Source organism: Euprymna scolopes, chromosome 26 (assembly GCF_053919585.1).
Source record: "Euprymna scolopes isolate OS-2025 chromosome 26, ASM5391958v1, whole genome shotgun sequence".
NCBI classification, from domain to species: Eukaryota; Metazoa; Mollusca; class Cephalopoda; order Sepiida; family Sepiolidae; genus Euprymna; species Euprymna scolopes.
In genome coordinates this window covers 49,780,586-49,801,649 of record NC_136507.1, presented here as the reverse complement: position 1 = coordinate 49,801,649, position 21,064 = coordinate 49,780,586, and the positions used below count along the sequence as shown (strand labels likewise).

The window sequence follows — 21,064 nt, the reverse complement described above, 5'->3', positions numbered from 1 at the left end:
ATTTCATTACGTAGAAAAAAATGGCTGCATGAGCGCGCGTATGCACTTTTTTTTTTTAAAATAAAAAATCATATTTCTATTATTTTTTTTAAAACTTTAATAGTTTATTTTGGAAGTATGTTCCATAGGAAATTAAACAACCTACTTTAAAAAGAAAAATTACAAGTTTTTTATATTTTATTCGCAGTTTTGTGTTAGGGGTGTCAAAAATTCTCAAAAAATTCCGACACACATAGCCAACAATCTATATCTAGTTTAACTCTTATGCGGAAAATTTGCCACTATATCCAAAGACGATTATTGAGGTGTTAAAAAAAAAAAATGCAATAATAAAAAGAAAGAAGAAAGAAACGACCGTCTAGAAGAAAAATGATTTATTGGAAAAAAAAAAAAAAAGGTAAAAAGAAATATGATTAAAAAAATAAGATGTAAAGTCCAGTTAATACTGTTTCTAATTTTTACGTCTTTTTTGATGGAGACAAAGTTCACACGCTCCACACCAGTGGATGCCAAAACCTCAACTGACAAAATAACAAAAATTTTCAAAAACCAAGCGGGAACTTCCGAAACCAATCAACGAGTACAATTCAGTCATGTGATACAACAATCATCATCATTACATCAAGAATAGATAAAAGAGTAAGAAAGAAGAAAAAGAGAGGAAGAAAGATTAAACAGGATTAAAATTCCAACAATAAATAATAAGTGTGTATATATATATATATATAAACACAATATTAAAGAATAATATTAAACAATAATAAATAAAATAAATTAAACAATAATATTTAAAAATATTAAAAACTTTTTAATGTCAAATAATTTTTTAATATCCTCTATTACGTTAGTATGATAAATACAAAATATCAAAAATAAATATATTTTAAAAATAAATGATATGCAAGACATCCATAAAACAAAGTAAACATATTTATAAAAAAAACCCAGTTTATAGAAATTCTGCATTCATTAATTACTGTGAAAATGTGCCTGTAAATAAATATATCTAAAAGAATAAACATACTCATATGGGAAAAATTATGTGCGATACATTCATAAAAGTTGTAATGATTGCTACATATGGCCGGAACAAATCTTCTTATCTAATATTAATTATATTTATTTCAGTTTTTAATTTATATATTTTTTATTTGATTGTTTTATTAAATATATAATAGGCTTTCTTGTCCAAGAATGTACTGATTTTATCTGACGAGTTTATCATCTGACGAATATTCAACAGCAATCACCGTTTCAACACCCATGTATATGGGAATGCACAAGCACACAATGTTGCAATTTGCATATCTGCACACATGGAATAAAGGAACTATGTTGCGTTCCACGTGCAGTGATGCACCAAATAAGCTAGAATGTTCGTATATAAGGATTCGCCCATGAAAATCAAATCAGTTTCACTTCAGATTTCTTCAGCCTGATTTTTCCGTGTCACACAGACGCTTTTAGCAGATTAGTTGTGAATTTGCGATATTTTCTTTTTTATTAGATGCAAATGCTAATATTAATTATATTTATTTCAGTTTTTAATTTATATATTTTTATTTGATTGTTTTATTAAATATATAATAGGCTTTCTTGTCCAAGAATGTACTATTTTATCTGACAAGTTTATTTGAAAATATATCATAAATAGATCCAATAATTCTATTCTCTTCACCCCTGCTCCTGCACCTCATATCCCTATAAAACGACATACTAGACCAACTACCAAACTATAGCACATAACGACAGTTTATTTTTTAAAAAGTTGTGGATGCTAGGGGTTATTTAAGGCCAAGACTATCATTAATAGTTTGCATTGAAGACGGATGTTTTTAGCAGATAAGTTGTGAATTTGCAATATTTTCTTTTGTATTAGATGCAAGTGCTAATATTAATTATATTATTTCAGTTTTTGATTTATATTTTTTATTAGATTGTTTTATTAAATGTATAATCGGATTTAATATAGCATAAATACATCCGGCCGTTCTATTTATTTCCAGTTTGTGAAAGGGGAATCTATTGCCATACTTTCCCCTAAACATGGCAATTGAACAATGCTTATTATTATTTTTTTTTTTTTAATAGAGAGTAGACAATGCATTGTGGATGTGATATCGGCAGCTCTCGTAACTCTCACTTCTCCTAATTTGTTCCTCAGTCCTCATTTACAATGAGTGATTTTTCTGATAAAGGGAGAAGAAAAAGCTGTATTCTAGTTCGGCAATATTTTTGTGTGAACAGTCGCCTGAGATGTCGGAAATTTCCTATTTCTGTGTCTATACTTGTGACCATGTCACTAATAAGGGTGGTGGAGGTAAATGTTTTATCTGGGCTGATGTTATCCGCCTGATAGTCAGGAACCCAAACCTTGGATTGACCACTAAGGATGCTGTCCTATCAGCAGGTGCAAAGTACTAGGACTGCTGTATTGCCATTTGGTGAATGGATTCTGGACAATGCAGTAGCTTCTGGTTGGGCTTCTCGATGCCATATCTGGTTTAGTTCCCTGTATTTATGGGTAATTGTTACAGCTTTATCTAATGAGCTAGAAAAAAAAAAATTCTTTGTTTCTTTTTCTCTCTTACTTTTCCTCTCTGCCATGCTCTAACCAAGTCTTTCGACCTGTTGTGCAAGTCCCCAAACTCCATCATGAAAAGTCTCCAGAAAGAATACTCATTTAACCCAGAACTCCAACTTCCAACATAGACCCCTCACTACCATGTCTCCTTCTCAAACATCATTTCACCAACATTTCAGAGGTTGAAACCGAATTACAGGGGACTAAACCAAACCTATTATTCCTAAGCAAAACTGGCATTGGACTGGTTATTTCCCTAGATGAGTTCCATATTAAAGGATACTCTAAGTTAACTTCCAAATCTGACCCTCAAGATCGCAATGGGCATGGGATATGTGCCTATATTAAAGATGGCTTTCCATGTGGTAGGGACATCTCCAGAGAAGACCCTAAGTTGCCCTATACGTGCTTTAGGGTTGCACTTGCTCACACCACTACGTTTATATTTACCCTCTATCGCCTCCACAACAGTGGAGTTACTATCTTTAAGAGCATATTTGAGAAAATTGACCACATCCTGTCTGCTCATCCTTCATTTAACATTCACGTCTGTGAAGTCTTCAATGATTAACTCACTCAAACAAGAGGGGAGGTTCTGTCACAATTTCTCCATTACATACAGCAATGACCTCCCGCAGATTGTTCGACGAACCCACCCATGTGTCCGACACTGACGGTCAGTATGCAAGTCTCCTAGATCTTTTTCTTACAACTTGCCTTGAGCTATGTTTCTTTTCTGTTCTGTCTCCACTTGGATCTTCTGATCACTCGGTTGATAAAAATGAAATGCAATAAGTCCTCAGTCGTACAGTATATCAATACTCTATGGCTGACTAGGATAACTTCTGTACATTTATATCAGATCTACCTCTGTGTTCCATGTTTCAAAACAATGTGTCCTCTGGAGTGTCAGACCTGATGGAATGGTTAATTGTAGGTATAGACCGCTTCATACCCTCCAAAACATTCCAGCAAAAACCTAACAGCCAGCCGTAATGTACTGCTGCCATTGTGCACAGAAATCACTTTTTCCATTGCTTCCAATGTAATAGATGTACTGAGACTAAAGCTGCTTTCAGGACTGCCAGCATCAGACAAAGCAAAACTCTTTGTAGCTAATTCTACCCTAAGCAACCAAGGCTATCAAACCTCCACCCACCCCGTATTTCCTTCTGTATCAGAAAACATGCTATGCGACATACAAATATCTGTGTGTGATGTTGCCAAGCTAATCAAAAACCTTGATTCCAGTAAAGCATTCCAATTATAGTGTTGAAAAAGCTTCAACCAGAACTAGTTCTCATACTTACAAAGCTGTTTAAGCGTTGTCCTGTAGGAGAATTGCTTCCCAACACCCTGAAAAACTTCATCATTATGCCCTGTATTTAAGAATTCATGTGATCAGTCATCTTCCTCTCAGTACAGACCAATAAGTCTCGTGTGTGTCATGAGTAAGTTGCTGGAATCTGTGTTAAATAGAGACGTAGTCAACCACCTCAGCAAAAATAACCTTCTTAGTGATATACAATATGATTTCCGTTCTGCTAGATCTACAGCAGATGTGTTAATGGTTATATCTCATAGGATTAGCAAATCTCTCGATGGAGGCTTCCTTTCTAGGGCAATTGCTCGACATATCAAAAACCTTTGATAAGGTATGGCATAAAGGTCTACTTCACAAAATCTCCAGCTATGGTATAGATGGAAATGTCTTCTCAATTATTAAATCATTTCTCTCTGATAGGTTCATAAGAGTAGTGGTTAATGGGCAGAAATTGGAAGCTCATAGTATTAATGCTGGAGTTCCTCAGGGGTCCATCCTGGACCCAACTCTCTTCCTGAACTACATCAATGATATCCCAAATAACATCCTAAGATCATTCGTAGACATTTATGCTGATGACACATCAAAGGCCATAAACTCTCCTCTGATCTTGAGCATGTAGTACAACGGAGAAAGAAGTGGCTGGTTATTTCAAATGCATCTAAAACTAAGCTTTTTCCTAAAAACTAAGCTTTTTAACCGTTCTGCTAGATCTACAGCAGATGTGCTTACAGTTATATCTCATAGGATTAGCAAATCTCTCAACGGAGGCCACCTTTCTAGGGCAATTGCTCTTGACATATCTAAGGCCTTTGATAGGGTATGGCATAAAGGTTTACTTCATAAGATCTCTAGCTATGGTATAGCTGGAAATGTCTTCTCAATTATTAAATCATTTCTTTCTGATAGGTTCATAAGAGTAGTAGTTGAGGGGCAAAAATCAGAAGCTCACAGTATTAATGCCGGTGTCCCTCAGGAGTACATTCTGGGCCCAACTCTTTTCCTGATCTACATTAATGATCTTCCAAATCACATCCTTACATCATTTGTAGACATTTATGCTGACGACACTACCATTTATGGTAGCACATCTAAGACAGTAAACAACCAAGTTCTCTCCAATTCTCTCTCCTCTGATCTTGAGCATGTAGTACAATGGGGAAAGAAGTGGTTGGTTACTTTTAATGCATCTAAAACCAAGCTTCTCTCTTTACATCATCAACATTCTGATCCACATCTGGCATCAATTGAAATGAATGGCTCTCGTCTTCAGGAGGCCTCAAGTTTTGACAAGCTTCTGGGCTTGACCTTTACTCCTGATCTTAAATGGAACACGTATATCAAATCTGTTGCCAAGGCCGCTGGAAAAATGGTGGGATTTTTCAATCGATCCGGTAAATATCTCACTGCTGATGCTATTCTTTATCTATATAAGAACCAGGTACGTCCAAGGATGGAATATTGTTGCCACATCTAGGCAGGAGCTGCTAGAAAGGACTTTTCCTGCCTTGATAGAGTTCAAAATAGACTTCATAGCCTCGTAGGAGATATCCTTTTCTCTTCCTTGCAACCTCTATCTCACAGAAGAGATGTTGCGAGTTTGTCTCTGATGTATCATTATTTTCATGGAAGGTGTTCAACTGAGCTTCAATCTATGGCCCCCCCCTCGCCAAACTTTCACAAGAAACACTCGTCTAGCTGTACACACTATCAATAATTCCCCCCACTCGTTATCTGTGCCTAAACCTAAATGTAGATTCCATGAACAAAGCTTCTTTCTTAGAACTGCTCGCCTGTGGAATTGTCTTCCGTTTTCCTGCTTTCCGGCTGACTACAATATGGTTGTGTTCAAGTCTAACGTAAATAAGTTCTTGATGAGCCGTTCTATATAAGTTATCAAATTTACCAAATTTTCATTACTAATGATTACTATATTGTCCAATGTCTACTGTACACTCTTTAACCCTTATCCTTGAGTGACCTCTTGGCCTTGATAAGTGGTGATGCCTATGTTAAAAAAAAAAAAAGCTTCTATCTTTACATCAACACTGATTCCTATCTGGCATCAATTGAAATGAATGGCTCTCATCTTGGAGAGGCTCCCTGTTTTGACAAGCTTCTGGGCTTGACCTTTATTCCTGATCTGAAATGGAGCACATACAGCAAATCTGTTGCCAAGGTTGCTGGAAACATGGTGGGATCCTTCTACCGCTTCAGCAGATATCTCACTGCTGATCCAATTCTCTATCTATATAAAAGCCAAGTACATCCAAGGATGGAGTACTGTTGCCACATCTTGGCAGGAGCTATTAGAAAGACTTTATCCTACCTTGACAGAGTTCAAAATAGACTTCATAGCTTAGTGAGGAATGCCCTTTTCTCTTCCCTACAACCTTTTTCCCCCACAGAAGAGATGTTGCGAGCCTGTCTCTGCTTTATCGTTATTTTCATGGAAAGTGCTCATCTGAGTTCCAATCTATGCCCCCCCTCGCCAAACTTTCACGAAAAACACTCATCTAGCTGAAACCACTGTCAATAATTTCTCCCACTCTTTATCCGTGTCTTTCTTAGAACTGCACGCCTGTGGAACTCTCTTCTGTTTGCCTGTTTTCCAGCTGACTACAATTTGGTAGTCTTCAAGTCTCATGTAAACAAATCCCCTTAAGTAATATAATTTACCAAATTTCCACTACTAACGATCACTACGATAGTATCCCATTGATTACTGACAATAACCCTTACCTCGTGGCCTCCAGGCCTTCATAAGTGGTGACTCCTATATAAAAAAAAAAAGTGGTAGAAACTGGAAACAAATATTTCATAATTATTTGATTGATCAAAGAATGCGCAGTTGATCCACTGTTTGAATACTAAAAATTTAAGCAATAAGTTACTAATTTTAATCTTGTGGGTTCATGACATTTTCACCAAATTAAATTGTGACACAATGTCAATGGATGTTAGGAATGGAGTAAATAAAAATTTTAAATAGCCGATCTTGGCCAGATATCATGATTTCTGAGCATACAATTTACTTACGGAAAAGGAATTATTAAAATGAATTAATCAAGGTACATTGACGAAATCCTATTACAGTTTGGGATGCAAAATTCCAAGGAATACACTATACTGGTTGGAAATGATATAAAGATACAGACTTAGAATTTGAAATAATTGACAAAAAACTATATCGAGAGATCAGAGAGAATCTTATATATTTAATGTCGGCCGTAAGACAGTATATGTTAAACAATAAAAAACTCTTATAAAACTTATCAAGACTGACAAGGGACTAAGGAACAATCTTTAGTATTTAGGAAATCTACGCATCCCCTAAAATTAGAGGAGTTTCCAGATTCAGGTTAGGGAAACGAAGAGAATCGAAAAAGTAAACTAGATACTATTTCAGACAATCAAAAGATTGGTCTATTATTATGGAAATAAGAAGCAGCAGATTAAGGCGCTTTCGACATGTGAAGCTGAATTTGTGGCATTTTTCTTCTGCTCAAGAAGCACTATTTCTAAAAGCCATTCTAAAGATTATTTTATAAACTAAAGACCCTATAGTAATTAATTGTGATATACAAGCAAACAGTTTTGGCACAAAACCCAGTAATTTTCCAAAGATCGAAACAAAGATATTAAGTATTACTTCATAAAAAATTAAGTAAAAAAAGAATCCATTATTGTAAACTACATAGAATCAGAACAAAATATTGCCAATATATTTACAAAACTGGCGACAAAAATCAACCTAAAACGTTTTGTTTTTAAACTTGTTAAAGTGTGACTTTATTTTCAAAAGCTCAGATAAGTTGAACTCATAATAACTAGGAACAAAATGAGTAAATGGTCCTGGGTAAGACATAAAATGGCATCCATTTTGTTTTCTTAACACTTTTTATTAACATGCTAAATCTATAAATATAAAAGCGAAAATGTATGTATGTGTGTATGTATGTATGTATGTATGTATGTATGTGTGTTCGCTTTTTCTGTATGTCTACAAAAGGCTTTTTTCAGAGAAGCAGTCGGTCGGTTCACAACTTTTTAAAACTTTTTATATCACATATAAATCGTAATATCTCAGAGTTAACAACGAAGCTCGCCTGTCTATTTAATTTGCTCGATTTCGGGAAGATAAATATTCAACATTTGTCGCTTGCCGCATGTGGGTTAGTCTTTTTCCTTGGGAAATATTTACATCTTGGGAAAATAAAAATAAAAAAAAGCATTCCGCAGTAAGTTAAATACTATCCCGCAGTCAAACTTGACCTCATTAAGTCATTAAAACGGGCACCTGCCAAATCCAAGTAATTAAATAAATTCAAACGTGTTTCCGTTAGCATCTTGCGGTGGGGCAATGGTTAATGTTGCACGTTTTTTTTTTTCACACTTTAATTTACAACTTTGCCTCAACGGTTCGGGTTCGATCCTCATACTTACTTTTTTTTTTAACCCCCCCCCCAACGCCGGGTACCCCTCGCTAGTACATAATAAATGTTAAAACTTTTACTTAACAAAAATAAAAATTTAATTTTTTAAAAATACTTTTTCTCTTTTTACAAATATATATGGTTTCCTTTTATATGCTTACCTTTTTAAGGTATAAATAAAATAAAATAGATTTATTTTTACGTTTCTGAATTTTTGAGATGAGGATTGGTTATATGTATTATTATTCATCGGACTACTGTTCTCATCTTGAGTGTGATTTTCACGTTTCAGTCGATATAACCTCTCACCTTCTTCAGGTGTATCTTGTTGAACTCGGGAATTTGGATGAAATTTCGAGCGGAACCCTTTATTTACTTCACGAGGGTAGCGTGCTCTTGTTCCATCAGCCATGACTGGATAGAGGTCCTATCTAATTCGCAAATGTATATTCCGGTCGCCCACACTGAGGATTGAACCTTCAGGAGAATATCACTTTTACAATTGATTTTTCCCAGTACTGTAACCACTGCGCCACGGGTCCTTGTGGACAATTCTAGTATGAATTTTAGGAGCCTATTTTTATTTTTAGTTGTAAATATCACCATTTATTACTAATTAATACTATATATTAATGTATATCTATCTCTATACTTATTACTTGTATATATTAATGTTTTGTTTTTTTTAACTTGTATATATTATCTATTGTTTATAATTACTGGTTCCCATATCGTATTAAATTCTATGCTAGGTCTACTTAGCAGTTGGTTATTCCCCAGCATATGTGCTGCTTCTTTAAGTCGTCTTACTCTCCACCGTTCCTCTCTGTCTATAATTTTTACTTCATCCCATAGTGGTAGATGGTTTCTTTCCAGATATGGTCAGCTATACCCGACTTTTAAGTCTCTCCACGTACTACGGCTTTTCGATGTTTTTCTAACCGTACTTTCGACGGACGACACGTTTCACCTCTGTATAGTTTTCCACATTTACATGGGATTTCATATACACAGTTCTTAGTCATGATTTTTTTCTGCAGGGGACTTGACTCTCACAAGCTGTTTCCAGAGAGTTGAATCACTCCTGAATACTGTCCTGATGTCATATGGATTACATATTCATTGAAGTTTTTCAGACAAGCCCTCCATATATGGAATAAAAACTCTGGTGAGTTTATGAGTGGTGTCCTTTTGTGTTTGGTCCAGATTTCTTGGAGCTGATTTCTCTTAAACTGTCCATCTCCTCTTGATATGCACTGATGTTACTACATATTGCTTTTGCTCAGTGTTGTAAGCAATGGACGATTCCTTCTTTACATTATATGGATGGTGGGAGTTGTAGTTTAGATACTGTCCAGTGAAACTTGGCTTTCGGTATACAGATGACATAAATCCCTGCCCTGTGCGAGTTATCAGCACATCTAGGAACGATAATTTATTGTTATTTTCTTTTTCCATTATGAACTGTATAGTTGGACGGATTGAGTTCACATGGTCTAGTAACGTTTGAACATCTTCCTGATGGGGCCAGAGTATGAATGTGTCATCTATATATCACAACCACATTGTTGGCTTTAGTGTTGTTGATCCTAATGTCATTTCCTCAAAGTATTCCATGTATGCATTGGCCAGTATTGGGGACAATGGTGATCCATCACCAGACCTTCTTCCTGTCAATATATATCAGATCCCATCATGAAGTATGGAGTTTTTACACAGAAGGTCAACATCTCTATTATATTGTCGATTGGGATGCAAGTGCGATCTTTGAGTGAGGCATCCAATGTCAGCTTATCCCGTACCACTATCAGAGTCATCAGTAGGTACTTTCGTGAACAGACTCGCTACATCTAGACTCACCATCTGGCTAGAATGAATGGGAGCATTTTTTATTATTTCCACGAAGTGAGCCGAGTTCTTGACGTATGATGGAGATTTGCCAATGATTGGGTTGATTATATCTACCAGAAACCGGCTTAATGGATGGCATGCTGAACCTCGAGCACTGACAATGGGTCTTAATGGTATACCGTTTTTGTGAATCTTAAGTAGGCCATATAGGTGTGGTAGCTTGCTGTAATGTTGTACTAGCTGTTTCAATCCTCAGTGTGGGCGACCGAAATATACATTTGCGAATTACTTAGGACCTCTATCCAGTCATGGCTGACGGAACAAGAGCATGCTACCCTCGTGAAGTAAATAAAGGGTTCCGCTCGAAATTTCAACAAGATACACCTGAAGAAAGTCAGAGATTATATCGACCAAAACGTGAAAATCACACTCAAGATGAGAACAGTAGTTCGATGAATAATAATACAGATTTATTTTTGCATACACATACTTTCTTTGACATCTAAATAAAATTAAAACAAAAATGACTTTCCTGTTTTTATTTTAATTTTGTTTGTTTTAATTTTTTATGCATTTATGTTTTTTAACAAAATTAAAACTGAAAGAACTTTCCATTATACCAAAAAAGAAGGTTGTTGCAATAATTTTACTATAATGAGGGTATGATTACAAAAAATTTGAAGGTTCTATTTATAAGATAGGGACCAAATAATTGTACGGAATCACACTGATACCAATCAATCAGAAACCATAATCACTCCATAAAATATACTGTGTTTAGAATTCCTGCACATAACTTTCCATCTTTTTTTAAGTTGGACACCACATATGAATTATTAGACCACGTTGTTGCTGTTAAATTTATGCATTAGTTTTTACTGTTATATTTGTTAGAATTTTCCTTTTATTGTACCGTTTTTAATGGTTTTCAACTATATCTGTGGCTAGCCACATGCCACTCTCAATGAATAGATATGAAAAGGAGTCGGAGGATGTCACACTTACCTCTCCAACTAATTCGGACTGAAACAGACTGCCAAAAATTACTATAAATGTCTGAGATTTTGTTGAGAAGGCTAAACAATGGACTACTCATCAACATACCGAAATTAGAAGAAATAAGGAAAAAAGCTTTGTCTTCCTGGTCGGCAGAAAATAAAAAATAAAAAAAAATTGTACATGCAAGCTCGGACATAGTATACAAGTTGCTGGCAAACAATGGGGCATAGATCACAGCATATAATTAAATGTAGAATGTACCAAAAGCTGGAATAAAATTTTTTCAAATGAAGAGGTATACGTTAAAATCACCCAAATGGTGACTATTATGTCAGAGTACATATTCTATTGGATTAGGAAGGTTTCACTAAAATCCCATTTCACTTGAAACTCACGGAGAAGAAGCTTCCCATCATTGTTGCAGGCAACTGTCTTGTTGGGCTTTTGGGGAGATTAGACATATTACCATGAAGTGCCTCCAAAAGAGACTTCAACCTTACCTGAAACTAGAGTGTGTCAACACCTGGAGGTTTCCCCCGTTTGTGAGGGAACCCCACACTCAAGAAACTGCCAAAAATGACACACTCCTGGAAGATCCTGACTGTCAAACTTGGAAAATTGTTCCCAGGAAGACCCCTGGCTGTATCACCCTGAGCCAAATACAAAGGAAGGTCATGCTAAAAAAATGACTCAGGTAGAGAGAAGTATGTTAAGATAGTTAATATAAGAAAGAAATTGGATGCCTTGAAAATGACCACCCCTAAATTCCCCAGCAAACTCTCTCCTAAAAAAAAACAAAAATTCCACAGTCCCCTCCAAAACCATCAACATCTAAAGTTTACACTCGGTCCTCAATAAAACTAAAACCCTGTTCACCAACAAAAGACATTCCCCCACCAGTAACATCTCCTATACTCCAAAAGCTACTCAAATTAATTCTCCTTAGTCCAGTCAAAAAGATAAAATGTACTCCCTTTCCTCTTCCAAATATTTCTGTAACACTTCTTAATACTCTTCACACATTCCCTGCAAAGTTCCTACCCAAGGCTCACACCTCCAGGAACACTCCAACCCAGAAAAGAACTCGGAGCTCTATCCATGGAAAGTGGGGAAAGAGACACTCTTCTTTACTGGTAAAGACATTTGCTCAGTCAGTGAACTGCAAATAAACAATGCAGTTTATTACAAAAATGCTGATAGATTTCATGAAGGTGGCTAGAATTCTGATTGAAGATCCCTGCAACTTCCTCAATGCCAATGAGATTCTAACCGTGATCTGGAAGAGGGAGGAGATAAACGACATGTGGTTAAGGAGGTAAATAAATCCTTTGAATTTTCACCACCTCTCATAATTTTTAAACACACGGACATCAGAAATCTGTGAAAATGTTGTATAGGCTGGGTCCTTGTAAAGATGCACTCTACCCTATATAGGATAGCCAAACTAACATAATTTGCATGTCTGCAGTATCTCTCATGATAGGCTCATCGATATGCAGCATCTTGGAGTGGATTTCATATCATTTCAGGTTACCATTTGAGTGTGCTGTCTAGGAGCTATCACGCTAATTCAGTTTACTTCAATTCTCGTTCGATGTTTTTTGGCTAGTGAAAAGGTCTTTGGATGCACCGTTTGACTGTTTCATAGATTTGGAAGGAAGACTGTTCTGCATATTACCATAAAATGTTGAGTATTTTGTTTAATCAAGGTTTATGCACTGAATAGCCACATTGAGCTTGCTGCTTTTCTTTGGTGGATCGAGCAGTTTATGAATATTTCCCAAATGGTTATCTTCGTGGGAGACTGGAACACTGTCCTGGATCCTGATTGAGATCGCTTGGGGTTAAGAGTACAAACAATACTTCTTTGCTTGCTGAAAAGTTTGATTTTATCGATAAGTGCTGAAATGAAATGTCCTGTGATAGTGTGGACTTAGTACAGCTTTTGAGTTATATTAACCAGTACTTACTTAGGAGAATTGATGTAGGATTATTAGATGTCAAAGTTTTCATAACATAGTTTACTCAGATCACCAACTTATTTGCGTTCGGATAAACTTAGATAATCCTAAGGTTAGATTGGTCAGTTACTGGGAGCTCAACACATTGTTATTCGATATGGAAGTCGAACGTGATGGGTTACTACTAACCCTACAGTGGAAATTGATGGGTGCTGTAGTCACGATTAAATGGTGGGCTAAAATTAAGGATGCTATTAGATCCTTTTCTGCCGACTTTAGCAAATGACTCAACCAAGAATTTAGGGTAGCTAAAGTGGTGGTAGAGTAGACTAGATCGGCCAGTAAAAGAGGGGGATAGGGTTAATGTGAATATAATTAAGGCTCAGCTTGCCTCCTTTGCTGAAAAGGAGCACCAAGCTTTAGTGATTAGGGCTAGGTTAAAAAGAATGCCTATAGTCATAGAATTTCATGTGGCACATTGTCTGATGGATATACCGTGACCTTAAAGGTGTGTCGGTCTTTCAGGAGTTCTTTTTCAGGAAATTCAGTCTGTCAGTGGAACAGTTTGATGCCTATTTGGCTGATTTTCTTTGCCTTTCGGTGACCAAACTGACAAAGTGGTCCGAAGGTAGTATAATGGAGGGAGAAGTAATTGTAGCCATAACAAATCTTTGAGACTCCGTGGTCTCTTTACAGAATTTGTATCTAAGGATGTCACATACACCTTTGTTCTCTTGCTGATAGTTTTATTAAACTCATGGCTTAGGAATGGCTCAATCCTTAACCACTTCACTATGAGCATTGTGAAGTTATGCAAAAAGAAAGATGGTGGGGATGGGTTCGATAATTATCAGCTCTTAATGATGCTTAATGTGGCATTATAGATTTTGACCAATCGTTTTCAGCTTGTCTTGGATGGACTGATTAGCTCCAAGCAAATTTGTACCATGAAGGGTAGGATAATTCAGGATAACCTGCATGTGATACACTTGACCATAGGAAAAAAAAAATTGATGCTGAGGTCACACTGATCAATTTGGATCAGTTCAAAACCTTTGATAGGGTGGACCATCATTACCGGGATACTGTTTTATGTGACCAATTTTGGCCCACAATTTTACTCATGGATTCACCTCCTTTATGCCAAACCAATGGTGCTGATAGAAGTGAATGGGAAGAGATCAAGACCTTTCAGTTTTATTCTGATCCTTTCATTGCCTGTCTTGGTGCCTTTGCTTCATAGACGAAGAGTGAATTTGGTCTTACAGTTTCACTTTGCAGTACTCTGCCTATGCTGATGATGTAACAGTGGTTGTAATGTCAAGATTAGTGTCGTCAGCACAGAAATCAGATTGTAGGAGCCAATACCAAGAGCCAAAATTAAAAATAAGTACTGTGGCTGGAGGGAAATTTCCACTCAGAGCCTTTCAGTTGGAGTGATGGGCCTAGTAAGATACTTGGTGTCTAGTTCAGTCCTGGTCTTCAGTTGAAAAAAATTGGTTAGGTCTTGAAAACGTTGTGGGCTGCTGCTAGTTAGTGGATCTGCAGAAATCTTATGTTAAAGGAGAGAGTGGAGGTGTGTGTTTCTCACATCTATCTGATCTTCATATACCGTCTTAATTTTTTTCTCCTTCCAGATATGCTACTCCATTTGCAAAGGGCCCTAGTCCATCACCATGTCTGTTATCTCCATCTTCCTGGGGGCGTCTGGACATACCAAATATGTAGATTCACCCACACACCCTTTAGGTTTAGTTCCTAGATAAAATGTGCACCTAAGTTCAGGGAAACAGTGGCTTCTGAAAAAAAAGACACCAAGAAAGTTTTCCAGGGTGAAAAGAACGCCTGTCTTGCAATCTAATGTGGCAATATTGCTCAATCTAACCATGAGTGCCCAAGTCTGGTGTCTCACTAACAACAAACCATCTTTGACGTGGATAGTAATCTGAAATGTACTCTGGGTCGGTAAGAGATTTCACTCAGTTTCGTAAGTTTGCCTGTTTATAAATGGTGTGGTGATGAGGATGAGATTAATTCTCACCTTCAGTTGTCGTATTGTTGTGGTGCTGAATGTAATTTGTTGCAGGTCTCATGGTTTGCATACTAAATGTGTTGTCTTTCAACTTGAACCCATCAATGTTTATAATTGATTTTTTGACAGCTGATAGGCTTCCAAGACAAGTATGTCTGACCTAATAAAGGGGGCATCATCTGCAAGAATAGTACGAGTGATCTAAGGAGCTGAAGACTTTGCTCCTCTTGACCTTATTTGGATATTCATATAAACTCTTCATCTAACTATATCAAAAAGGTGAGGAGCTGTCGAGTAAGTAGAAAAATAAGCATAACTTTCAACATATATTTTCAACTTCCATAAAAATCAAGGCAATAAAGTACCTTGTTATACTCTTCCAATGTACTAAATTTCACTTCTCTGCATTTCATAGCAATTTCAAACTTAAAAAAAAAAAAAATTACCTTCAAGGTTTATACATTGATAGATGCATATTATGTGGTAGTAGAGTGAAAATCAACCAGGTTATCTTGGGCATCACCATCATTTACCCCATTCCCAATTTTTCCTTAATTTGATTTTTATTGAATATAAACATGGAAAGGAACTTTGTTCTGTCTGCAAGCTTTTACAATTCAAAGCTTCCCTGAGTTAATATTGCTGTTTTGTTTGAAACATTTTTGTTTCTAAGATTAAAATGGCTTATAACTAAAAACACTATGTAGGGAGTGGAGCAGCAAGATGTCTTAACATTTCACTTGAAATTCTGCATGTTAGTAGTGAGGGCATTCCAAAGTCTAATAGTTTAAGCAAAGAAATATTAGAGTAGAAAGCTTCCTGGCATCTAGGGATTTCAACATTATAGGCAGGGGGTAGTATTGTTTATTAGGGGGTACAAGTGTTGGAGTTTGTCAGAGTACACTTCATTAAAATACTGTAACATTTCGGCAATGGGACAGGGGTTGAGTTTGGTTGATAATGTGGGAACTATTAGGTTGGAGACTTTTGGAACCTGTCTGAACGATAGACTAGTGGGAGTCATTCTTTCATGGTAGAGAGCCCACTTTCGTTGCAATGCACTACCTATGAATGTTGGAATGAAAAGCTTTCAGGTGGCATATTATTAGCAATGGCATTGGTTGAGATTTCTGTTAATTGTTAAAGAAAAGAAGCTTGGCAGCATTGAACTTAGGACCATTTTATTAGACTAGCGGTCTTCCTCTAGGGTTTCAGCCATTGCCATAGCTATGTGATTTGCTTCTAATATAATGAATAAAATTCTATACACGTTGCTAATTTTCACCCTTATAATATACGTACACACGTTAGAATATTCTATTTAAAAAAATTTTATTAGCAGCATCTTTGTTTTCTTAAAGATTAGAATGAATCCTATCACATCAGATCATTTTAATTTGAAACGCGTTTAATTTGAAGCATTAATATCCTTGAAAACGATGTATGCATACAAATAAAAATCAAAAGCGCTCCTAAAGAAAGAAAAAACAAAACCTTATTGAGTGACTCAAAGAACACCTTAACCCCATGCCCTCCTAAATAGATTGGTATCTTCATATCAGAAACTGAAGCGCAGCCAGAGCGACCACCACAATGCCTTGAATGTCGAAGATTTCAGTCATTTTGTATGAAAGTAAATTTAACCCTATTTTTCTTTATATCTATATTTTTCTACATTTTAACCATAATTTCTTCACTTATTTAAAAATAAAATTACAAAAAAATAGAATAGTCTTTTCACCATGTTTAAATGATATCACTTCTATCTATAGTAAGAGGGCAATCCTTTAAAAAAAAAAAAAAAAAAAAAAAGCCAATTCATTTAGAAGATGCAGTATACTTATTTTACTAGCTATGTGAGAGTACTGATAAACCTAGTCTTGAACCCTGGTGCATGGCTACCCCTTTTAGTGTGATTGATCCATAGATCTTGCCAAGTTAACCATCTGAGAGGGAAAGTGTTGATATAAAGCCAATGCTTTGTATTTTATGACACTGGGGGAAGCAGTGCCTCCTGGGTGCATTAACGAATTCCCCAGTTTGCATACATAAAGAGTAGGTAGGCTCTGCCTATCGCATAACTTCCATACTAAGTCTATTAGCCAGGTGCAGTTACAATATAAAGGACTCACTTGAGCCACTGTGCCTGGCCTTGATTCCTGACTAGGACAATTCACCAACTCCCTATGTCCTATATATTTCTCTCACAAATAGAGCAAATGGCTTTTCTTGCATGCTACTTATGTTGACTTGGACTGGTAGTGATGGAATGTTTCCAATATCCCCCCCCCCCCGATTCTCATACAATTACTGATTTTATACTAAATTTCCGATTCTTCATAAATCTGTTGTTTTCAGACCGGGCTCTTTTTTTAACAAGGAACAACAGCACCGGTGCTTCGTTCTCATTCATCTCCGTGCGAGTTTTTTCATATATAGTTTTCTTTCTTATTTCTTTCCTTCCTGATCTTTCTTTAATGGAAAGATTAGCTGTTTAGGCATTCCAAATGAAAAAAAAAAAAAAAATGTCATATCGCTATCTTTCGAGAACTCCATGTCCCCACGCGATCTCGCGCTACTATCGTTCTGCCCCTTCTTTCCACCGCCGAATATATGTCAAGGTAACATATATTGAGCGAGTTTTTAACAGTATTTTATTGTTTTTTTTTATTTATAACAACTTTTCCCAAACTTACCGTGTTAAAGAGGGACTCAGACGCCATCTTGAATTTTCCAATACATCGGTAAACACCGACATGTTACATTGAATAAAAATACGAAAAATATATCCAGTTTGGTAGAAAAGTAACTTATCTTGCCTTTGATAACATTTATTTGTTATATATTTGTTTTTCGAATCTGTGTGTACAGTAATAAAAACCCATTGAAAATATTGTTTTTGATTTTGAAAAAATATTGTGGTTCATTTTGATTTTAAAAAATTTGTTTGTCTTAACTCATATCAAATGTTTTGCTTGTGTTCTGCTCCAAATATTCATATTTACATGCATAATTTTCATTTAATTATATTAAATAAACTAAAGTTTACTACAAATCAAATCGTGTTCCTTCAATTTTTAAAATGTAATTTATAAGTAATTAAAGAACGCATTCTAATCTTTAAAATCGGCTGCTCTATCAGTTATATAATATTGGGATGGTTGTAGTGCCATGTCACACGGAAATGGACCCAGCATTCATCTCTGGTGGACATTTGTCTAGCATCTCCCACCCTAAACTAAAGCTATGAAATAACAGATCAAACCAGAACCACACTTCTTCCCTTGAGGCTCGCAATTGAAAATATCCGTGGTTTAGAACCAACTTGGACGATGTAGAATACTTCTCGTCACAAATCTGAGCATTGAGTGAAACTAGAATCAGATGACCAGCCTTCATGTGTTTACAACATAGCATTAGCTACTTATATTTTCTCTCACGACCTAGAGCCGTAAAGATTTAACACTCTCCCTACACACTAGCGGCCAAATTCATATATTTGGTGACTTTAATGCCCACCACAGTAATTGTTTGGCTTCTCTAACTCCACAGAATCTCATTCCTTGACACAGTATAAACATCACTAAAAAACTCAAAACAAGGATGGCATCAGATGCCCCATGGGAAAATATTCTCTTTCTGTGGAACACTGTACAAAGAGACAACTGAATATTTCAAAGTTGTGCAGCTGCCATTTCTCAGACATATAGACAGCCAAGAAAATGCATTGTAACAAGGAACTCATTGTTTCTGAAAATCAGTTTACAAGAATCCATAAATTATCGCCCTATTAGGATCTTCTCCAAAAAAAAATAAATAAAAAAAATAAAATTTGAGTTTTAGTCCACCACCTTACAGTGGCTAAACTTCTGTCCAACTAATTTGCACCTAAGGAAAGTAGGTCTCTATCTAAGGCTCTTAACAGGGTATGGCATAATTGTCTCAGAAAAATTAGATATGGACCCTTTTAAGTGAAAAAAAAACTCCAGGGAGTTCGAAATGGTCGTTAATCAAAACAATGAGATATATGGGATCAATTCTTGGACCTTTATTTCTGATATTCATAAATGAACTGATAAAATTGTTTGAGATAGGCATAATTAAAAGAAATCTTCTCCAGCACCAATTGCTTTGACTAATGATACATTACCTGAAAGTACTCTTGGACATCGAGGGTACTACAGCAGGTGTTACCATGTTAGAAAGTTGAGGCTGAAAGTATCCTGTCACATTTGGACCAATGCTTCAGATGCTACAAGAAACAAAATGGCACCCTACAGAGATCCCCAGAAAGCCTACTTCATGACTACGCGGACATGAAGTTCACATGTAATGTAAACAGGAATCTTGTTGCTAACTCCATATATACTACGCTGCCATTTGTCCATGTAGAAGGTGAAAAATCAAAGCCCTGAAACCTTTGAACTTTTTAATGGATCAAATTCTATGAAAATCTGATATGAATTTTCCCCATCCGAAATTCATGACAACAGCATAATCTTTTGTGTATCAACTTTTATAGTGATTAACTGAGATGTATACTCAAGACAAAACAATAAAAAGAATATCCTGTTGTTATAGACCTAATAATTAGGTTAGAGTGAATCATGAACCTCTTTATCAAGAGAAGGACTCGACATTTGAGCTGGTACATCTGCATTTAATCTCACTCCTGAACAGGATTCAAGAGTTGCCAACCTACTTTCTACCACTCAGATTAAGGAAATATATAGATCAGGCAGTTTTATGAAATTAGTTGTAGTGCATGTGTTATCTTTTCCAAATATCTAATTATCAATATAGGCAAAATTTTATATTATCTTTTTAGAAAAACTACGGATTTGATGAAGCAATGCAGGAAATCAAAAATTTGCAGCAACAAGTGGAGATTCGAGATCGGTAAAGACAAATTATCAGTTTTTAGTTCAAGGAATTATTTTAATGCGAGTCATCTATAGACTCCAATTATAACAGTATTGTAATGAAATTATGATTTAAACCTATAATTGTTAATGCCATTAATTTCTCAAGGTATGCACAACTTTTAATGAAGATTTGCTAATTCAAACCAGTTCAAATGTTTGAAATTTCTCCAAAATCTGGAATTTTAATTTTTTCTTTAAAAGAAAAACATTTTCCAATTGCTGTAAAGATCAATCTTATTGTTTTAAGCTATTGCAACTTCAAGCTTCGTTATTATATCATTGGACTAATATTTTCTCTTTACAGGAGAATTAAAGAACTAACGGTGATTTTGACAAAATAAAATGTAAAACAGACCAATTGTAATAAAATCTTCTAGAAGTAAAATACACAAGTGTATTTTGTCTTTGAGAAACGGAATTTCATAACTTGGTAAGTGAAGAAAAAAAAAAAAAAAAAAAACTTAATTTTAAAATGCCATAGTATCTGACCCTTACCAAGGCATTTCCTCACATTTAGTGTTATACTAAAGCTATCTCACGTGGTCATGCTAACAGGCATATAACAAAAAAAATGGCTACTAATATGTGTTATTGATTGTCCATGTATGTTCTAAAGAGAAAGAACAATTCTCCATTCGGAGAATAATTATATTTGCACAGGTGGGATGATTTTACTCAATTCGTGTTTGAACTTATTCTTTTATCGGAGGAAGTCGAATATTCATTTCATTTTTTTATTACAAAACAATTTTTATATATTTTTCAGTCCGTTCTTTTAATAGTAAATAAAACTTTTCACCAATATTTTAAAGTGAGTATTTTTCACAGAAGTTTTTTTTTTTTTTTAATGATCGCTGAATTATCAATATTTTAGCACCGGACCTAACTTATTTCTTGGAAATATATTTAAAATCTCTTTTTCTTAAATAACATTTTAACCGTAAACAATTTA

General features: G+C 35.5%; 1 protein-coding gene across 6 annotated transcripts in view; it reads left to right on the top strand.

Annotated features, from left to right (window-relative positions):
• Positions 1-20,677, top strand: part of LOC145248020 (centrosomal protein of 290 kDa-like) — a 116,569-nt gene extending 95,892 nt beyond the window's left edge. For 2 of the 6 annotated variants that reach the window (XM_080109728.1, XM_080109729.1), the window contains exons 14-15: positions 20,016-20,086; positions 20,417-20,675. In XM_080109728.1, coding sequence (XP_079965854.1) covers positions 20,016-20,086; positions 20,417-20,453 — 108 coding nt within the window. In that variant the 3' untranslated portion in view covers positions 20,454-20,675. Of the gene's footprint in view, positions 1-20,015; positions 20,087-20,416 lie in introns of all 6 variants that reach the window. The other 4 variants (XM_080109725.1, XM_080109730.1, XM_080109726.1 and 1 more) reach the window with 4 other exon arrangements.
• Positions 20,678-21,064: the final 387 nt, after the last annotated feature.